At 33.7% G+C, this 20,180-nt stretch overlaps 1 protein-coding gene and 2 pseudogenes across 1 annotated transcript; 2 read left to right on the top strand and 1 right to left on the bottom strand.

Annotated features, from left to right (window-relative positions):
• The window catches only part of LOC120621553 (60S ribosomal protein L4-like), a 40,875-nt pseudogene extending 24,130 nt beyond the window's left edge, over window positions 1-16,745 (top strand).
• Window positions 14,045-14,163, bottom strand: LOC120622166 (uncharacterized; annotated as a pseudogene).
• A 1,931-nt stretch (window positions 16,746-18,676) lies between the features above and the next one.
• On the top strand, window positions 18,677-19,387 carry LOC120621555 (40S ribosomal protein S29-like). Its single transcript, XM_039886964.1, has one exon. It carries the CDS (start codon window positions 18,764-18,766, stop codon window positions 19,070-19,072), a length of 309 nt encoding a protein of 102 aa, XP_039742898.1. The 5' UTR covers window positions 18,677-18,763; the 3' UTR covers window positions 19,073-19,387.
• Window positions 19,388-20,180: the final 793 nt, after the last annotated feature.

The raw sequence follows: 20,180 nt of genomic DNA, 5'->3' as shown, positions 1-20,180 counted from the left end.
TACACTGATTATTCTCCTAGCAAATCCAATCAGCAAAAGACTAATTGGTAAAATAAATAAATAAATAAATGATTTCCTTCTCAAAGGGTTTACGGGTCAGGGTCCAGGATACAGAAAACATGCCAGTTATCTGAAAAGAAAAAGTTCAATATAAAGAATTACTAAGTAGTAGAAGGTGCTCATCTACCAAAATGAGTCCTGAAATGTCAAGTGTTAAAAAAGCAGCTACTATCTGTAGGCTGTGAGAACATAGACAATAAAAGAACCGAGTACCAGGAGAAGACTGCCCCCGACCCCAGGCTGAGTGTCTAACCTCTTCAGAGAGGAAGAAGCTACCATAGCAACATACAGCCTACCTGTGGCTGAAGAACTAGCCAGAGTATAGGCTAGCACTGTTTTGCAGAAGAGCCCACCATTGCTGGGAGATTGTGAGTGGGCTGGAGCTGATCTCTAGAAGTGACACAGCATTGCCAGAAGGTGTAGGCAGGCTAGAGTTGCTCAGATTTGGCTTCTGGGAGATCATGGCCTTAGGGCATGGCTGAAGTCAATCTGCACAGCCAGTTGCTAATATCCTGCTCTGAATAATATCTAAAAATTGGAATCTAAAAAAGAAGTATCTTTTTCCTGTTATTGCCTGATGGCCCACACCAGCGCCCCCTACTGGCAGAGAAGCCTAACATTCCCTTAAAGGAAGAAGTGTGAAACGTTTAGAGTCCAGCTGCAGTATCACAAAGCAGGGCAAAGAATGGTGGGTTTGGAGTGAGAGACAATAATTTGATAACTGTATAGCCCACCCTTTGGCTACTCAGCTGCCGTATACACTTTTCTACATGAATTTAGACTTCCACTCAACAACGAAACAGCTCAAGTTTTCCACCCGACATGAGATGTGCTTATTCTTTGTGCATGTGAAAAAGTTCTCACCCTCTTACCAAAATGAGAGATACACAGTTCCAAGAGTTATTGTAATTACTGTATTGTAATTCAACCATAGACCCACTGAATAATCTGTTTTCTAAGGCTAAATTGTAAATTTAATCTTCAAAATTTTGTATGTAAAATAATAAATGAGAGAAAATCACTAATATATACAAATAAATGCATACACTCAGCCAGCAAATAGAAAATATACAAAGCTACTACAGACCTTGTTTCCGTAATTGACTATGCGGCTATAGTTGATATCTATGACTTTTTTCTTCTAATGTCTTTTCCATATTTCCGTTGTTCTTAGGAAAAATATCAGCTGGCTGGGGCTCTTTACCAGTTGGAATAATCCAAAATTTAATTCCTGAAGAGTCTATATTCTCAATAATCTTGTTTTATTCATTCATTCATTTATTTATTTTGGGTTGTTGAGTTTTCCATTAACCTTAGAGCATGAAAATACTAAGAGGTTTGATAGAATCACTATTTTGTCTGCTGGTGGAAGAGTTCCCTCCTGGAACTAAGTCCTATAGACTAGCAGAACTCAAAATTACTGGGATATGAAGCAAAAAAATTTAAATGTAAATTTAAAAAATCATGAAAATACTGAAAGAAAACATGGGTGAATTCCTCTTTACCCTTGGTGTAATGAAAGACTTCCTAATTGTGACTCAATATCAGAGACAATAAGAAAATAATTGAATTACATAAAAAAATTTTTCAAATTTGCATGACAAAAAATTGTAAACGAAGACAAAACATAACTGACAAATTGGGAGAAATATTGATGACATATAAGAAAGACAAAGGACTAAACATCTTATGTAGTAAATCTTAAAATTAAGAGGCAGTAGGTAAGCAGTGCTTACTAGGACATATATAGCATTAAATATTTATATTAGAAAGGAAGAAAAGTTTCAAATCAATGATGTAAGTTTTCAATTTAGAAACTAGCAAAGGAAGGGAAAAATAAACCTAAAGCAAGAAGAATGAAGAAAAGAATAAAGATTAGAACAGAAATCAATTAAGTTGGAAATAGGAAAACAATAAAGAAAGACAATAAAACCAAAAAAAAAAAAAGAGAGGGAGGGAGGGAGCAATTGAGGGGATCATTTTACTAACTATATAGATGTCTAACCAATGTACTGTATACTCGAAACTAATTAAAATTTAAAAAATAAAAAAAAGTTAATTCATAAAAAAAGAAGCTGGCTCTTTGAAAAAAAATAAGTGAAATTGATAAACCTTAGCAAGACTGAGTGCATGGCATGAAAATACTAATATCAGTAATGCAAGAGAGGATATACCTACAGATCCTATAGACAATAAGAGCCTAATAAGGGAATCCTATAAACAATTATGTGCACATAAATTTAATAACTAATATGTACATAAGATAAAAAGGACCAATTCCTTGAAAACCACAGACTACCAAACTTACCTAAGCAGAAATACATAACTTGAATAGTCCTGTTACTATTTAAGAAATTGAATTCATAGTTCAAGATCTTCTGAAAAAGAAATATCCAGCCTAGCTTTTTTCACTAGAAAATTTTACTAAACATTTAAAGAATAAAAGTAATTCTATACAATCTCTTCTGGAAAATAGAAAAGAACACTTCCCAGTTTACTTTATAAGCCCAGCATTAGTCTTATACCAAATCCAGACAAAGACACTATAGGAAAAGAAAACTACAGACTCATACCTTCAAAAACATAGACACTAAAATCTTCAACAAGATATTAGTAAGTAAGATCCAACAACATATAAAAAGAATCATACAGCACAACCAAGTGGGCTTTTTATCCCAAGAATGTAGGGATGGTTGGTCCCGTAACCAAAATTCAATTATAGTAATTCACCATACTAACACTCTAAATAAAAACACCACATTATCATTACCAATTAATGCCAAAAAAAAATCATTTGACAAAATTCAACATCTATATATGATTAAAAAAAATCTCAGCTAACAAGAATAGAAAGAAACTTTCTCAATCTAATAAAGGGCATCTACAAAAAGTCTATAACTAACCTCCAAGTTAAACAGCTTCAACCCAATATCAAATATATATATATTAATATATTATATATTTTATAAAGTTGATATGAAGGCTTTCTCTATAGATGACATGATTCATATCTTTGCATACAGAATTCATAAAGAAGACAATCTTTCCCTTCTTTTCATATTCCCAATATATTATAACATTATCTTCTAGTGATCCTAATCATTTTCTGGATAAAAAAAATCAGAATTCCAAAGTGTAGTGTGTCCTTGATTTTTATCTGTTACAAGGCAGAAATTTTTTACATAAATGAAATGGCTTTAATTATAATTACAACAAAGACCAGTAGTCTTGTGGAAAAACACCCTAAGGTTTTTCCTCACTTATGTTACACTCAAAGTAATTTCATAATTTAATTAATATGCCATAAAGGTAATATAGTTATAACATATAACATACTGTAATTCCAAATTCTTGCCTCAAATATTGATGTGTTCCCCTTCATAAAAGAAATATCAATGAAAACGCCCAAATTTATTTTACTCAGAGTTTTATATTCCATTTATATGAAGAATTGGAAGATGAAAGCTGAATTTATCTCATCAGCCTCATTAATATTTGCTTCTGCTAAGAGGAGATATTAATATAACTTATAATAACTACTAAGTTATAGTTAATATAGATAATTTTCCAACAAACGGGTAAAAAAGAGTGATTCTATAATTTATGTCTCATTTTAAAATAATTTAAGTACTTATTTTTGCTTTTTTTTAGTATATAAACTTGATAAGAGTTAAAATGTATAAGACTAATCTAAATGTATGTGATGGGCTGAATTGTATACCTCCAAAATTCATGTTGAAGGCTTAATCTCCAGTACTTTGGGCTGTGACTATATTTGGAGATAGGGCATTTAAAGAGATAACTGAAGTCATATAGGTAGGCCCTAATCCAGTATGACTGATATCTCTTATAAGAGGAGATTAGGACATAGACATGCACACATACATAGGAAAGACCATGTGAAGACACAGAGAAAAGGTTGACACCTGCAAGTGAAAGAGATAGGCCTCAGAAGAAACCAAAATTGCCAGTACCTTGATCCTCTAACCTTCAGAACTATGAGAAACAAATTTCTGTTGTTTAAGCCACCCAGTCTGTACTACTTTGTTATGCCAGCCCTAGCAAACAAGTACCAGTTTTCAATATTTTTTTCAACATGTGTTCAGAAATGTCTGCTGTACACTAGGCACTGTGGGGAATACAAACATTTTAAGAAACAGTTTAGAATATTCAGATTTAACTGGGTTCAAAACCACTCTGGTAGAGCTATATTCTCTAATAAGCAGAATAATATATGTACATACATTCTTTAATAAACAGAAGAGAAAATTGAGTGTTCTCTTCATGATGGCTAAAATAAATCTTACAGTGTTCTTTGGACTATAATACATAAAACCCCACAAGACATGTAAATGCAGTTTCATCAGGGAAAAATTAATGGAAAACATTTTTTTTCTGTTCAACAGCACTATCACAAGAAGTATGAAAGCAAAAGTAGTGAATCATACTACACTGAACTGGGAGTTTACTAATGATCTCCAAACAGATGCTCATTAACAACTGAATATCCACCGAAAGAAAATAATTTGGGACCAGGAGACTGATATCTAGAACTGAGTAGAGAACAGAGTTCATGCACCAGGAGAGCTAGAATTCAAACTGTGGTACCCAGGATTTTACTATTCTTATAAAACAGGAGTAGCTCTTATATTTCTGATTGTTTGAGGAGTAACTATAGAGAAGTTCTCTCCAGTAAGAAGCTTCAAAACTTACGTAATTGCTTTTTCCACTTAAAAAAAAACAAAACAAAACAAAAAACAAAAAACTTGTATCATTAGTTAAAAGCAGATTTGTTGATAAATGAGAGTTTTGTCTGTTCTCTGTGGTTTGATACAAACTGTATAATCTGTTCCAACCACACATCTACATAACCCATCTTTATCACTGAATAATTGAAAGCCTCACATTTAGGCACTTACTGCATTGTCTTCTCATACATTCTTAATAGTGTGTTGCTAATAAGTTGTTAATGTAACCCCTTATAATAGAAATAAATAATCAAATGTGCTGAACTCTGGGAATATGAATTATTAGCGTTCTTTTCTCCCTAAATATTGAGTGCATTACTTTGTTCATTGGGGTCAGTGCCTGGGGTTATCCTATCCTCTGCAGAACATTGGATAAAACGTTTGGGGGAAGCTTCTTCTGGAAAAGATTTAATTAATTTTATAAGAAAGGGAAAGAAGCAAGCTTACAGACATGTTTATAGTACTTCCTCAGAAATACTCTCAACACATAGTTATTGCTGAAAACTATGAGAAGCATTCTTAGGCTTTTTCTATAAATTTTATAAATAATATTAAACAGATTAACTCCATTCATTCAGTCCACAAAATTTTGCTAAATGGCTACTGTAAGATGCTATCTTATGGCCAGTTCCCTTGAAACAGAGCTTGAGATGGGGATTCTTGTTGAAATGATCAGTTGAGAGTGTGATCTCTGGAGAAGGAGGTGAAGGAGGCAGGATCGTACAGAGAAAAGAAGCTTAGCAAGGGTATAGTCTCATCAGGACACCAGCTTTACTCTAGTCCCACAAGAAATTCTGGTCCCATCTTGAGGAAAAGGGGCCACCTTTTGTGCTCATGTCAGTCAATTATCAGACAGGAGCTATACCCCTCAAAGTGTTGTTGATCTAGTCTCCTGTTCTGCTGTGTAGGGGAGAGTAATTCTCCCAGATGGGGACATCTGTGAGTTGCTAACAACAGATACTCTGTTAAATACAGTCATGACTTGTTTGATTTTTGAGGTAGAAAGTACCTTTGAGATTAGATAGCAAAATTCCACTCATTTTCCACCTAAGGAGAACTGAGGCTCAGAAATAGTCTTGGAAGTGCCCAATTTGGCATAATATGAATCTAAGAATGAATTTGACTTTTAGCAATGTAACTTTTAATATATCCTAATTGCTAACTTCAGAAATTTTTCTTTTGCTTAATATATAAGGAGCAGAAACCTACAATATTTTTCTTTTAGAAGACTAAAGAACCTGATAACACATTTTAGGACAAATGAGTTTGTAACAGGAAAGAACTGCTCAAGAACACACAATTGTACTTTCCCTGCCTGCAATGTGTTGAAGAAGAATTCAACATCTAAATTAAGATGATAATAAAAAATTAATAAAAAGACAGCCCCAAACTAGAAATAAGAATAAGAAAGAGGAGATCAGTTTGTTCCTGTCACAAGTGATGAGGCAAAGAAAACTTGGGCTGGAATAATGCCTAGAAATGAAAGAGCAGAAAGAGATGTCTCATCACTAGGCATTTTTGTTGTTGTTGTTTTAAACAGCACTTAGGTTTTTTTTATCATATTTTATGAAGAAGAATCTTGAAAGAAACTGAGTTAAAATTCTATTTTTGAATCTTTAGACTTGACATAGACAGAACCAGAATTTTCCTTTTCTCTTAAAACATCTTAGCTTTATAAATGTATTTATGCTGTCTTTAGGCATTCTGTAACTATACCAAACAGCCAAAATGTGAGGGTTATAAATTCTGTTTATCTATGTTTATATCATGAGTTCTTAACCTGGAGCTTTTGGATGGCCAAAGGGTCCATGAATAGAATTCAGAGGGTGCTTAAATTTGATGAGTAAAAATATGTACATCATTTATTTTCAGTAACAATTAACTAAAATTTAGAAAATTCTTCAAGTATGAATGTTGGCAAAAATCTTAGTAACTGTGACCTTGTTGCCATTAGAAATCACAGATATTTTCAAATCACATGAAGTTGTGACAGATATTTCAAAATATCGTTTATGCTCATCACTCCCTCAAGAATACCGCAGTATCAGTTCTTAGCTTCTCTAGCCACAGACATTCTTGCACTGGAGCTGGCCAACTTCAGTTCAACTCTGGGCCTCTAAATGGTGAATCTATCCAATCTCATAATAGAAATTTAACTCAAAGAGCTTTAGAGAATCTGGGTATTCCTTGAGAGAACCTATTCATTTCTTGTTAAACAAGCTATGAAAACTTTAATTAAATTTATGATGATATATTTTGGAGAATCTGGATTCTCAACACTTGTAACCAAAAGAAAGCAAAGCAAACAAAACAAATAAACAACAACAACAACAAAACTGGAAGTCAACTGGATGTCTTCATCCAGTATCATGGCACGTTGCTCCATCAAAAAAAGTTTATCATTCTTATACGTGCTATGCTACAACCTTCACACTGATAAGTGTTATAAAAATAAAATTTAATTTTGGCTTGCCTGTATTTTAAATCTATTGTTATTTAGCATATTTTTAAAAGCTCATATATTGTTATATTACAAAAATAATATTTTATAAATTTCAATATATTTTTGATTTTATTTGTAATGCTATCTATATATTCTATGTATTCAAAATAGTATTCTTAATAGGAGTCCATAGGCTTTATCAGACTGTCAAAGAGGCCCATGACATAAAAAAAGGTTCAGAACTTTTGATTTAGATGTAATTGTTATTTAAGCAAATCACAACACTGAATAATCACTGGCCTTTGCTTCTGTGTTCTGACTCAAATCGTTTTATTCTTAATTAATTTTTTTCCATTTTTATATTTTTAATGAAACATATTTTACATATCATAACATTTACCTATTTCAGGTATTTAATTCAGTGACTCAACCAGTAACTTTATTGAGTAGTGCAACTATCACCATAAGTCAATTTTAGAATATTTTCATCCTCCTTATAAGATCACTTATGCCTATTGATGGTCCTTAGCTCACTACCAGGAATATTTAAATTGTATCCCATCTCCTTATCATTGATTATAGTGTTTTTAGGTTGTAAGAATTCATCTATAATGAAAGTCCTATAACTATGCTAACACTTAGGATGGCATGAGTGGTATAGATTTTAGAAACAAGTTTTACTAAAAGATTCCTAGGTTCATGGCAGCATAATTTACAATAGCCAATATATGAAAGCAACCTAAATGACCATCGACAGACAATTGGATAAAGAAGTTATGGTTCATACATACAATGGAATATTACTCAGCCATTAAAAAAATGAAATCCTACAATTTGCAACAACATGAGTAGACCTAGAGGTTATTATGCTGAGTAAAATAAGTCAGAGAGAAAGATAAATTCCATATGATTTCTCTTATATGCAGAATCTAAGGAACAAAAAAGAACAAACTAATCAAAAATAGACTCACAAATGTAAAAGACAATCTGGTGACGGCCAGAGGGGAGGGAGTTGGAGGGCTGGGAGAATGGGGTGAAGGGTTAAAGAAATATAGATTAGTAGTTGATAAATGGTCATGGGAATGGGGAGCATGGTATAGGGAATGCAGTTATCATTAATGCAATGGCTAGGTAGAGAGCCAGAGGAGAAAAAGAGCAATTAGGTGGATCATTTTATAAACTGTATAAATGTCTAACCAATGTACTGTGTACTTGAAACTAATAATAAAATAATATTTTTAAAAAGATACTGATTCTAATTGATTCAGGCAGTAGTCATCAACAGATGCTAAAACTAGTATGTAAATGCTTGAGGAGTAACCAAATAGTTACATGATTTCAACGTATCTTTCCCCAAAGCATTAATTAATTATAGGAGGTAAAATAGTAATGCTACAGTGAAGAAACATAGCAGACACCACTTTAGCAAATGATCAAGGTTAACTTCACCAATAGTGCGACAAATCAACAGCGTATGCCTCCTAATGTGGCTCACTGGGAAGAACACAGCATCATTTCTGTGATACTTCTGCCAAGAGTACATATCTTTAATCATGAGAAAATACCAGACAAACTTTAATATGAGGAACACTCTACAAAACAATTGTCCTGTATTCTTTAAAAATGTCAGCTTCATGAAATACAAAGAAAGTCTCAGGACTTTCATACTGAAGGAAAGTAGAAAGATACAGCTGAATGTAATGCATGGTCCTAAACCTTCGTTATATTTGACATTATTGGGACAAGGGCTGAATAAGGGCTGTAGAATAAATAACACTGTTGAGACGGCATTAATTTCCTAATTTTGAAAATTGTGCTATGGTTATGTAAGAAAACATCTTTGGTTTTTTTTGGAAATACACATCGAAGAGTATAGCAGAAAAGAGGTACCATATCCAAAATATACTCTTAAGTAGTTCAAAAATGTGTGTGTATGCACACACACAAGTGCACACATGTACAGAAAAAAAGTGAAGATTGTGATTATAATAAAAGTTAACATTTGAGGAATCTGGGTGGTGGTTATTCTAGAATTCTTTGTACTATTTTTGAAACTTTTCTGTAAGTATGATATTGTGTTAAAAGAAAACAAACTAAAAGACAATCCTAAGGGTACTCGCTGTCATACCAAATATTGAAAATTCCAATACCACAATTTACACTCCACTATTAGTTATTTTTAGCTACTGGCAAATTTTCTCCATGGACTTCTTGCCGTGCCCATTTGCTTCTTTCATTTGAGTATTTGTGTTGTCCTCTTTTGTTCAGTATTTCCCTAGGGCAGATGATGCTGAGTTTCAAACATATGGTCATATTCATTTTCTGCCAATCACCTCCAAAAAAAAAAATGCCAAAAAAGACCAATCGTGTGGTAAACTAAAATAACTTATGGAAATGAGGAGGAGAATGACTCATATATTTTGGGAGTCAGGAGCTTTAGTTGGTGGCTGATTTAATTCATGACTTTGGAAAAATATACGTCATTGCTTTGTGCCTTATTCTCCTTATAATCTTTTTTATTACAGAATTGTCAAAAGAATTAATTTATGATTGTGCATCACTTTGAATCTCTATGATGTAGATATTAAAGGAGTTACCACAAATAAATATCCCTATAAATAGCATAGTTATAAAAATTCTCTTCTTAGTATTTTGGTAGTTGTTTTAGAACTGTAAAAGCTTTTCATAATGTTCACAGCATTACCAGCATTGGCTTGTAGTATACTTTCTCCCTATCGATATTGTATTATTGAATATTATTGAAGACAATAGGAATAATGCTAGTGATTTATAGATCATGAGTACCTTGCCTTTTTTTTTTTTTCTAGACTAAAAGTGTCTTAACTTACTTTTTATTCCTTCTAAGTTTTTGCCCTCTGCACCAGGCCTATTGTTTTTGCCTGCCTGGCATCCAGTTGCCCTTTTTCTGGCATTGAGTTTAATATAAGGAAACATGCCTGCCCTGACTCAGTTCATATGGTTTAGTTGGGACCGATCCAAGAGAATAGGGTCCATGACGCAGATCTCCCCAATCAGAGCACAACTTGCCTTGTCTATAACGATTGTAGGAATAGGCACATCATATGAAGGACCATGAGTCCCTCTTATGACTCATTCTAAAATTAAGAAACAGGTGATCTCTTTCCACTGGAACTGCTAAACTGGGAGACTGTAGGCCCAGTAGTTAGGTTTATCTTTCCTTTCATGGTGTCTAGGTTTTGTATCATGAAGGGAGAACATTTAAGCCTATTTCCAAGTCAGACAAAAGCAAAAGTAAGAGATAAAAGGAAGTAAATTTCCTAACGCTCACTTGAGCACCTAAATTGGGTATGCCTATACAGAGAGATACCCGAAGTTTGCTAATGGGTCATTGTATTCCATTTTTGTTTTTGTTTTTGTTTTTGAAAGCCCCAACAAAATCATTTGATACATGCGGCAGAGAAAGTTGGTTGCTTATTCAATATCTATTTCCCCATTATTCTTAGTAACATAATCTCAATTTTATTCAAGGTGTCAATTGTTCCAGCTTTAAAAAAAAAAAAAGTACTTTCCAGCCTCCTTTGCAGTTACATACGACTATGTAACTAAGTACTGGTCAAAGGAATTTATAAGCGGAAGTTATAGATTGGGGATTTATTAGAAGGCTTTTATTAACAGAACTCTTGCATAAGTCCTTTTACTCCTCACTCTTTACTTATTCCAAAATGGACATATAATGGTTGCAATTCCAGTGGCCATCTTGTGATCTTAAAGATGGAAGCCACGGTAAGAAATGCACTGCAGAAATATAGAAAGACCTGCATTCCTGTTGTCTTTGTGGAACTCTGTACCAGTGTGGATAATCCACTTTTTAACTTCTTTTATGTAGAAGAATAAACTCTTAGGTGTTTAAGCAATTGTAATCAGGTCTCTATTGCTAATAGCTGACAAAATTCCTACTTGACATAATATGTCTGTAATCAAATATGAAATCAATCATGAAATGTCTGGATTTATTTTCTATGAATGAAAAATGAGGAGAAATGGGACAAGATGGTTTTTGCTTAAAGCTATAGGTAATTCTCTTCATTTTTGCCTCATTTATAAATTTTAGTTGACAAGCAATTAATAATTCTGGATGCTACTACCTCAACCTCTTTTCTTTTCTAATCCTCCCTATACAATGAAGAAAATTTTAGATGGGTTGAATATGACAGTTTAGAGTCACAAAGCTCACTAATATAAGCTTGTAGATGTTCTCAATTTTTTTGCCTTCTCTATTCTTATGATCATTGTCCCATTTCAGGTCATCATCAGTTTGTTACGTGAGGCTTCCTGCATCCAACATTTGTTCACTAAACCCAATTCACTGCACTGACATCACAGTAATCCTTCAAATATACATTATGATTTAAAAATACAACTGCTTGAAAACAACTACCTAAATGCACTGGAGAGTGACTAAAATTAGTCAGAAGGTGGAAAGAAGTGAACATTTGAAGAAAGTGGCAACAGGTGAATGAAACTTTTTTCTCTAAAACTTGTATGGAACCCCACAGTCATACTGGCTTAAAGAAATAAGAAACAAAGCATAGAGTTTGGTGTGACACTTAAGCTGTTTCCATGTCTTGGCTATTGTAAGTAACACTGCCATGAACATAGAGGTGCAAATATCTTTTAGAATTAGTGGTTTGTTTTGTTTTGTTTTTTGATAAACACCCAAATGTGGAATTTCTGGTTCATATGGGTAGTTCTATGTTTTTGAGGAAACTCCTTACTGTTTTCCACAGTGATTACACCAATTTACGTTCCTACCAGTAGTGTAGGAGGGTTCCCTTTTCTCCACATCTTCTCCAACACTTATTATTTCTTGTCTTTTTGGTAATAGCTATTCTAAGAGGTGTGAGATGATATTTTATTGTGGTTTTGATTTGCATTTCCCTAACAATTGATGTTGAGCATCTTTTCATGTACCTTTTAGCCATCTGTATGTCTTCTTTGGAAAAATGTCTATTCAGATCCTCTGCCCATTTTTTAATGGGATTATTTGGTATTTTTTTGCTCTTGAGCCTTATGAGTTTCTTATCTATTTTGGATATTAACCCCTTATCAAACATACAGTTTGCAAATATTTTTTCCCATTTTATACATTGCCTTTTCCATTTTGTTGAGTGTTTCTTTTTCTGTGCAGAAGCTTTTTAGTTTGATGTAATCTCCTTGTTTGCATTTGTTGTTTGTGGTTTTGGAGTCATATACAAAAAATAATTCCCAAAACTGACAACATGGGGCTTTTCCCCTATGTTTTCTTCTCTAAGTTTTATGGTTTCATGTCTTGCATTTAAGTCCTTAATCTATTTTGAATTAATTTTTGTGAATTGTGTAAGACAGGGGTCCAACTTTATGCATTCTTTTGCATGTGAATGAACATCTAGTTTTCCCAACACCATTTATTGGAGAGACTCTTGTCCCCATTGAATATTGTTGGCTCCCTTGTTAAATATTAGTTAACTATATATGGGTTTATTTCTTGGCTGTCAATTCTGTTCCATTGATCTATGTGTCTGATTTTATGTCAATACTATACTGTTTTGATTACTATAATTTTTTAATATAGTTTGAAGTCAGGAAGTGTGATATCTCCAGCTTTGTTTGTTTGTTTGCTTTTCAAGGTTGCTTTGATTATTTGAGTCTTTTATGGTTCTATAGATATTTTAGAATTTTTTCTATTTCTGTGAAAAATACCATTAGAATTTTTATATGGATATCATTGAATCTATAAATGGTTTAGGGTAATATGGACGTTTTAACAATACTAATCTGCTCCATGTACACATGATATCATTACATTTATTTGTCTTCTCAATTTCTTTCATCAATGCATTATAATTTTCAGTGTATAAATCTTTTACTTCCTTTGTTAAATTTATTCCTAAATATTTTATTGTTTTTGATGCTATTGTAAATGGGATTGTTTTCTTCATTTCATAGGTAATTCATTGTTACTCTATAGAAATGCAACTGATTTTTACATGTTGGTTTTGAATCTTGCTACTTTACTGAATTCATTTATCAGTTCTAACAGTTTTTTTTTTGGTGGAGTCATTAGGATATTATACTATATTGGTGTTATTGGGACAACTTGCTACCCATTTCGAAAAATAATGTTGGATCCATAATTCACACAATACTTTAGAATAAAGTCACAATCCAGAAATCAATGGAAAAAAATAATAAACAAACCATAAATGTAACAGAATAAAATATGGGAGAATTCTCTATAACCTCGGAGTTGGGATGGCTTTTGTAACCGTGGCCTAAAATCTAAAAGACATTAAATAAGATTGATAAATTAAACTAAGTAAATGTGAAAATATTTGCATGCCAAATGAAATGTGAAAATATTTGCATGCCACAAGTCAAAAGACAACAAAGGGGTGACACATATCACAAAGGGCTAATTGCCCAATTTAAGAGAGACTGCCTACAAATTAATAAGAAAAGGACCAACAACTCAATAGAAAATTGTGCAAAAGATTATAAACAGTAAATTCATAGAAAGGAAATACAAATGGCTGACACTAATGTTCAACTAACTCATAATAATAGAAATGTACATTATATGTAAAACTAGGTACATATTTTTCATCTATCCAATTGCCGAAATTCAAAAGTTTCATTGCACTTAGTTACCAATATTGTGATGAACTAGGTACATTGTTCCTGAGGGAATATAAATTAGTATAACCTGCATAGTTGGTAATTTGACAATATTCATCAATATTACAAACTTGTATGTCCTTTTTTTCTTTTTAATTGCCTACAGCACCTGATATTCCTAGGTGGTCTCCCATCCAAGTACTAACCAGGCCCGACCCTGCTTAGCTTCCAAGATCAGATGAGATCGGGCACATTTAGGGTGGCATGGCCATGGACCTTGTATGTCCATTTACCTAGCAATCCCACTTTTGGGACTTTATCCTTCAGACATAATCTTTACATGTACTACATATCACATGTATACAAGGTTATTATCAAAAAATTGTTTGCAATAAAAAAGATTGGAAACAACTCGAAAGTTAATTGACTAAGAACAGCTAAATAAATTATGATATAGTCTTAAAATGCACTTGCTATCCACTATGCAAAATTTTTTTAAAAAATGAATAAGGTCTCTACTATAGACTTACAGAAAGATTTCCAAGATATATTATTGATAAAAGCAAGATACATAATAGGGTGTATGATATGCTACTTTTTGCATAAGAAAAAAAATGAATTCGAATGAGACTTTATATTCATATACAGCTGTATATTCATGAAAAATTAAGGAAGGATACATAAAAAACTAATAATGTTGTTTATATATGTGAAGGGGCTGATAGTTGAGTGCCTAGGAATATGTTTATATTATGTTTTATTACATATGCAAGATTTAAATTTAAAATGTGCCATATTTTACCTATCATGTTTTATATTTGTAGCTGGAAAGTGTGCATTTTAGTTTAGTCTACCTGACCAGAACCAGAAATCTTGGTAAAAAGTTTTTTTGAAATAAAAGCTATTGGAAAAGTAAGTGGAAAGAATGTAATTTTAATTGCCTGCTATTTCTAAATAAAATGAGTGATATTGATATCTTTTATGTTTGGGAATATATTATTTTAACCAAAAGAATAAAATTATATTTACTAATACATTTTTATTATTTAAATAACAATAGTACTTTTCAGAATCCAACAGCTTTTAAAAGTTAAATCAATTTTCTTTTGTAAGTTAAAAAGCAAAAAGTTTGAGCTCCCTCTGCTGGCTCTGCAGTAGCATATCAGAGTGTATTTTGGCTTTAAGTAGAAACAAACTGACACATTAATTCCATTAATTCATTTGCCAGCATTAAAGAGAGTAGTTTAAACCTAAGTTTTTTTCATACTCCTGTAAATATTAAGTTCTGCTAATATACTACTCATATTGGCAAGATGAGCATTTGAATATAAATGTTAAAATTTTATTCAGTATGTACTTGTTCCATTAAATATGGTACCACTTAATTAGGTTGTATAGGAAAAATTTCCACATGTACTGCAATATGTATAAAATAATTTTAGTTTTTTGCTTTTTTTTAACTGTGGGAGCCACCAGGTGGAGAGGAGCGCGGCCTTCTCATCTCCCGGCCATGGCGTGTGCTCGTCCACTGACACCGGTGTACTCTGAAAAGGGGGAATCATCTGGCAAAAATGTCACTTCGCCAGCTGTGTTCAAGGCTCCCACTCGACCAGATACTGTGAACTTTGTTCACACCAACTTGCGCAAAAACAATAGACAGCCCTGTGCTGTCTGTGAATTAGCAGGTCATCAAACCAGGGCTGAGTCATGGGGTATAGGCAGAGCTGTAGCTCAAATTCCCAGAGTTTGAGGCAGTGGGACTCATCATTCTAGCCAGGGTGCCGTGGGGGCTGCATGTTTGCACCAACCAAAACCTGATGCCGTTGGCACAGCAGAGTGAATGCAACACAGAAGCGATAGGCCATCTGCTCTGCCCTGGCTGCCTCAGCCTTACCAGCACTGGTCATGTCTAAAGGTCATCGTATTGAGGAAGTTCCTGAACTTCCTTTGGTGGTTGAAGATAAAATTGAAAGCTACAAGAAAGACCAAGAAGGCTGTTTTGCTTCTTAAGAAGCTTAAGGCCTGGAATGATATAAAAAAGGTATCTGCCTCTCAGCGAATGAGAGCTGGCAAGGGCAAAATGAGAAACCATTGTCATATCCAGCGCAGGGGACCTTGCATTATCTACAACGAGGACAATGGCATCATCAAAGCCTTCAGAAATATCCCCAGAATTACTCTGCTTAATGTAAGCAAACTGAACATTTGAAACTTGCTCCTGGTGGGCATGTGGGCTGTTTCTGCACTTGGACTGAAAGTGCTTTCTGCAAGTTAGATGATCTGTATGGCACTTGGCATAAAGTTGCCTCTCTCAAGAGAAACAACCACCTTCCCATGCACAAGATGCTCAATACAGACCTTAGCCCAGAGATCCAGAGAGCTCTCCGAGCATCACGCAAGAAGATTCATTGCAGAGTCCTAAAGAAGAATCCACTGAAAAATCTATCATGTTGAAGCTTAAACCCATATGTGAAGACCATGCGCCAGAACACCATTCTTTGCCAGGCCAAGAATCACAAGCTCCAGGTAGATAAAGAAGCATCGCTAGAAGCCAAATCAGAAAGGGGTTCCAGGCAAGAAGCCTGTGGTAGGGAAGAAAGGGAAGAAGACTGTTGGTGTTATGAAGCAGAAGACTTTGGCGGGAAAAAAGGCTGAAGCTACTAAGAAAGTAGCAGCCGAGAAGCCCATGGAAAAGAAACCCACCATAGAAGAAAAGAAGCCTGTGGCATAAACTGAAATTAGTTTATTCTGTAAAAGTGAAATCACTCTGGGACAGCTAATTTTGAATAAAAACCTGATCAAAGAGAAAAAAGAAAGAATTTTAGTTTTTTAAATTTATTATGACTTTTAAACTGTATTAACCAAGAAAAACTGTAGTAACCAAAAACCTACATGTTGTTAGTATATTCATATATAATTAAAAATATGCATATTTTCAAGCTATGAGATATAAAATATTTGCATAGTTAAGCAACGATTCACATGACAATTCTGAGAGTCTATAAATATTGTTTTCTTTGTCATGACAGCATAATCTATGATATACTAATTTATGATGTGCTTTGCAAAATTATAAGCTATCTATTTTCCTATGATTTCTATTGTTATACCACAGATTATTGATTATTGTCTCAGTGGTGACCATTTTATCCTTATATTTATCTACTAAGTTCTTTAAATTTTTTGTGTATTGTACTTAAATCTTTATGGATGCTTCTTTTAAAAATTTAAGTTTTCATCTCTTTTTTTCATCGGTTCTATTTTCCCTTTGTTTGTTCTGACTGATATTCCTCTTTCAAACTATTGATGCTTCTTACATAAGACGTTGTTTTTCTTGTCTTCAATTCTGATTGTTGAAATACTGTGAATTCCCCATGTAGTGGAAAGCAAAGGTGTTTCTAGCCAATCATGTGCAGGAACCAGCTGTTAGCAGCCTAGGAGAGCTGATCGTTAAATTTCAAGAATTTCGCAAGCTATTTTTAAACATAGATTTTATTAAAAACCAAACTATCTGAACTTAAAATTACATTACTTATATTTTAAAAAACAATCAAAACTCATCATCTCCTAATTATTATCCTTTATTATTATTTATGTTCAAGTTATTTACATCTATCGTATCTGTATGGTGGAAATACTATATAATGGTGTATTACTGTGAATCACTTTCCAACTCTGAGTTCAGTGATATGTTGGTAACTTGAAATTGGTTATGGTGAGAACATTTACACCATGGAAATTGGCAAGTGCTACAGAGTTAGGTTTGATTTATGGTTTCATTGATTGTCTAGACATAAAAAAGTGATGCAGCAAACGTTACAGATACAAGCATTTGGCAAAAATCAACTAAAACATTTTATGAGAACCAATTTGTTGTATGAATTTACAATAAAGGATATTATATATTTATTATTATTCATAAATTGCATGCTACACATTCTTTATATCAGTAAAACTTATGTACATATATATGTATCCATTTATTTTGTTTTCTAGAAAGCCAATTGCTAAACATTAACCAGTATACCACTGAAATCTTTACCACCCAAGGTAATATAGGCAAGCAAGCAGTCAATTCTCTACTGAGGCTCCTGAAGGAATCACTGATATAGTTCTCACCTAGCAATAAGGGTAGTGCAGTGGTTTTAATATACATCCACAAATTATTTGATATACCTCCTTTCCAAAGGTGAGGCCTAATTTTCCTCCCCATGAATACAAGCTGTACTTGACTCTAATGAATAGAATATGAAGAAAGTGATGGTGTTAGATGTCCAAAGCTAATTCATTAAGGACATTGTGGCTTCTGACTTGCTTTCTCTTAGATTGCTTGTTTTGGAGGAAACCAGCTTCTATATCATGAGGACAGTTATACATTTACATGAAAAGGCCCACATGTTTGTATTGGCAGGAGTCCTCAGTTTGTAGAACTGAGGACTCCTGCCAATAGCCATTTTGAAAGAAGATTCTCCAATCCCAAGCAGGACTTTAAAGACTATGGCCCCAGAAGGCATCTTAACTGCAATTTCATGAGAGGCCCTGAGCCAGAACCACTCAGCTAAGCAGCAATCATAGATCATTATTGTTTCTTCAGCTCCTAGCATGTGTTATACAATGATAATTTCCACTGGTTTTGTTTGGAGTATAGGGCTCAGGAGAAGTAGCAGATAAGGTGGTAATGTGCATGGACCATGGATCCAGGCTGCCTGGGTCTGAATCCTGCCTCTACAATGTGGTCATGAGCTCTGTGATCTTAGATAAGTTACTTCACTTTCCCATGTTTCAAGTTCTTCAACAGTGAAATAGGAGAGAGTGGTAGCTACTTCAGAGGTCTATTTTGGAGTTTATATAGAGCACCTAGGATGGCACCCAGCAAATGTTTAGTACATTCTTAGATCTATCATCTCTTAGCTGGGTGACCTTGAGTGGGTTATTTAATCTTTTTGCATCTCAATTTCTTGACTTTAAAATGAGAATAAGAAAGCTTTTGCCTCATTGCCTCCAAGAGAGCAAGATGGGTCATCAGCAACTGTACTGGAGCCATCTGAGAAAATTCGGCCAGGGCTCCCGTTCTTTCTGGATCTGCTCAAACCAGCATGGTCTGACCCGGAAATATGGCCTCAACATGTGCCACCAGTGTTTCCCTCAGTACGTGAAGGATATAGGCTTTATTAAGTTGGACTAAGTGAACTTCCAGGAACAGGTCATTCCAGATATCTACCTTACTGCAGAAAGAATGCTGACTCTTATAAAATAAAAACTTCAATTATGAGTGTTTCATTGTGAACGGAAGTCACATGATCATAGAAATCTCCTTTTTAAATTTTGCTATTATCTTCGCAGTGGATTCATCTTCAAAATTTGTGGCTTGTTAACTCCTGGTAATATAAAAGTATTTGTGCTGAAAAAAAAAATGCAGATAAGAAAAATAGCACCAACTTCATAGGATTGCTGAGGATTAAATACAATAATGTATGTAACTTGCCTAATACATAATGTACGTAAGAGCCTTGCTTATGGAAGGATTTCAATAAAAAAAATAGTTTATAAAAAGGTTGTCTCTTCTGAATTCCATACCTTATTTATATTGTTATTATGGCACATATCAAACTATAATAGCCTATACTGGAAACTCCTTGAGGACAGAAACTTTGTCATTATTCTTCTGATAAAAAGATAACCAATTCATTTGGCAACTAAATGTGAGGGGGAACTGAAGATTGAAACAGAAATCAAAACTTGTGAAACTGTATTATAACTCACCAAATAGCAAAATTGTATGAAACCATGACATGTAAGACAAACTAAGTTCAGACTCTTAACACCAGTTCATTCAGACCCATGGTGTTCTAAAAACTACAGACAAACTTATCTCCCAATAACTCCACACAGACATGCATTCTAAAGACAAAACCACTGATTATTCTAGCAACTTCCTGCTTTACAAATTCTAACCAATCTTTGCCAAGGTCATCCTATGACTACCTATAGATATTCTTCCCTAACTGTTGAACTCTCCACGGTGTGCACTCTCCCTTGCTGTGGCAAGATAATAAGCCTAAGTTTGTTTGAAAAATGAAGTGTAATATCTATTATGTTAGATACTGGGAATAAAACAGTGAATAAAAGAAAAGCTTTTACCTTTAAGGAACTTAATCTTTAATGTGGTAGATAGACAAATATTAACAATACAGTGTGATATAATTATAATAGGAATAAACACCGTGAACACTCAGCCCAGTTGGCTAGGGCTTCCTGAAGGAAGTGATTTTTCAGAGAAGTCCTGAAGGATT

Source organism: Pteropus medius, unplaced genomic scaffold, assembly GCF_902729225.1.
Source record: "Pteropus medius unplaced genomic scaffold, Ma_sr-lr_union100, whole genome shotgun sequence".
Taxonomy (NCBI): domain Eukaryota; kingdom Metazoa; phylum Chordata; class Mammalia; order Chiroptera; family Pteropodidae; genus Pteropus; species Pteropus medius.
Note: the sequence above shows the minus strand (reverse complement) of the source record. Positions and strands in the feature narration are given on the sequence as shown.

Coding starts and splice junctions, on each gene's coding strand:
- LOC120621555 (XM_039886964.1), top strand. CDS start 18,764: ATGTTTAGTACATTCTTAGATCTATCATCTCTTAGCTGGGTGACCTTG.